At 49.8% G+C, this 2,184-nt stretch overlaps 1 protein-coding gene across 1 annotated transcript; it reads right to left on the bottom strand.

Moving 5' to 3' along the window:
• Positions 1-777: 777 nt before the first annotated feature.
• On the bottom strand, positions 778-1,466 carry LOC122546339 (E3 ubiquitin-protein ligase TRIM39-like; the record flags this gene model as incomplete). Its single annotated transcript, XM_043685086.1, has 1 exon — positions 778-1,466. A coding segment is annotated over one exon (558 nt), but the record flags the coding sequence as incomplete, so codon positions are not given.
• Between the last annotated feature and the right edge of the window lie 718 nt (positions 1,467-2,184).

Consider the following 2,184-nt stretch of genomic DNA (forward strand, 5'->3'; position numbering starts at 1 on the left):
GCTTTCACTCTAGCGGATCACAGATGTTGATTTTATTGAAGAAACTATTTTCAAATTTGATATTGCACTCCAATATAAATTATACATAAACATAAATATTGACAAAATCTGAATAGGTTCCACACACAGAGTGCTAATTATTTTTATCAAACAAACATTTTCCTTGGGATGACTTAATGATTATTTCACTGAAGATAATGAGTAGAGAGCAATAACTCAGGGATAAATGATAACTGTGACTCCAACTACACTGCAGTTTGCACCAGCTGAACAGTTTCAAACATGGTTAAATATTATCTGATCATGACATAAATGATCAGTTCACCTATCACTTTCAAACCTGAGGTTTTCAAATTTTCCAATTTTATGAAAGAGCAGCAACATTCTGGGCAATAGTTACAGACCTGAGCAAAACAAGACCAGTCTCGCTATGTTACTAATCATGTGTGGGATATACATTACTGACATATGGTGAAAGTCTAAAGAAGATCAGTCTGACATTTTTATTTTGACTGAGCCCAGTCTCCCTGGAAACATACCATTGACCCTGCAGGGACATGAATTGGTGTCCCTTGGAAAGACTCTACTGACCCTGCAGTGAAATGATTTGCTGTCCCCCCCCGGAAAGACTCCCCTGAGCCCAGTCTGAGACCCATTGACTGATTCATCTCCAACACCGTCATGTAGCGCCACCTCCCGCCTGTGGAGCAACATTACAGGCAGGAAGGTCCCCGGGTTCCTGCAGCTCACAGCTCACTCTACCCAGTCAGTCCCTCCCTACAATTGAGCTTCTATTTGTTTCTTCTCTCCCCCTCCTTCTTTCCCCCAGACTGAGACTGACCCCCATCAGTTTACAGCTGGCAGGAGGCAAGGGGAGGGGGACGGGGTGAAATTATGGGATGGATCTGTCAGTGCCCTTTAATCCCGCAGATTGTCAGCGGTGCGGAGTTTTTCCTGTCGATATTCTCTCCTGGATTGAAGATGGGAAAGAGCCTCTCAGTGAAAGTGTGGGTGAAAGTGTGGAGATTGGACATGGTGTCCGCATTGTAAAATGACACCTGTCCACCCTCATAGTCCAGGAAAACCCCGATCTTCCGGGGATTCACACTCGGGGAGAGGGGGGTCCGTGAGGGGGAGGTGGTGGCAAAATAACGGCATCCGGGTACCAGCTTCACAATCCAGAATCCGGTCTCCGGGCTCGGGGTGATCCCCCCTTTCCTCTTCACAGATTCTCCGGCCACTCCCAGAATCCACCAGGTCTTCTCCCCCACCTCCACCTCCCAGTAATGTCTCCCTGATGTGAATCCCTCTGATCCCAGGACACAGGCCCAGGAATTAAATCTCTCTGGGGAGTCAGGGAGGGACTGTTGTGTATCTCCAAATCTCACACTGGTCCGGTCCTCAGACAGGATGAGCCGTGGATGCGCTGTGCTCGGATCCAGAGTCAGAGAGGCTGGAGCTGGGGGAGAGATCAAATAGCACCGTCAGAGAGAGGAAGGGAGAGTGAGGGGAGCAGGGAGAGAAGAATGGGAGGGGCAGGGAAAGGGTAGTGAGTGAGAAAGGGTGCAGTGAGTGATGCGAGTGGAGGAACGAGGTGGAAGGATGGGTAAGGCAGAGGGCTCGGGAAGGAGAAGTGAGCGAGGTGAGAGGGTTCATTTGGAGGGGAGTGTTTGGGGAAATGAAGAACAGAACCCTCACCCAAACATTAACCTTATCGCAGGAGGGAGTGGAAGGTTAAGGGGTGGGGGGGGGGGGGTGTGATGTGGGCGAGAGGGTGGAGAGTGAGAAGGAGAGAGTGAAGGGGTGGTATGAGAGAGAGAGGTCTGGAGAATGAGAGGGAGCTCAGAGGGAGCTGAGCACTGGGATGGTTAAGTGCTTAGGTGAGAGTCATGAGAAGGGCTGAAAATGTGTTGCTGGAAAAGCGCAGCAGGTCAGGCAGCATCCAGGAAACAGGAGAATCGACGTTTCAGGCATAAGCCCTTCTTCAGGAATGAAGAAAGTTTGTCCAGCAGGCTAAGATAAAAGGTAGGGAGGAGGGACTTGGGGTAGGGTCGTCGGAAATGTGATAGGTGGAAAGAGGTCAAGGTGAGGGTGATAGGTCAGACTGGGGTGGGGGCGGAGAGGTCAGGAAGAAGATTGCAGGTTAGGAAGGCGGTGCTGAATTCGATGGATTTGACTGAGACA

Source organism: Chiloscyllium plagiosum, unplaced genomic scaffold, assembly GCF_004010195.1.
Source record: "Chiloscyllium plagiosum isolate BGI_BamShark_2017 unplaced genomic scaffold, ASM401019v2 scaf_8165, whole genome shotgun sequence".
In the NCBI taxonomy this organism is placed as follows: Eukaryota; Metazoa; Chordata; class Chondrichthyes; order Orectolobiformes; family Hemiscylliidae; genus Chiloscyllium; species Chiloscyllium plagiosum.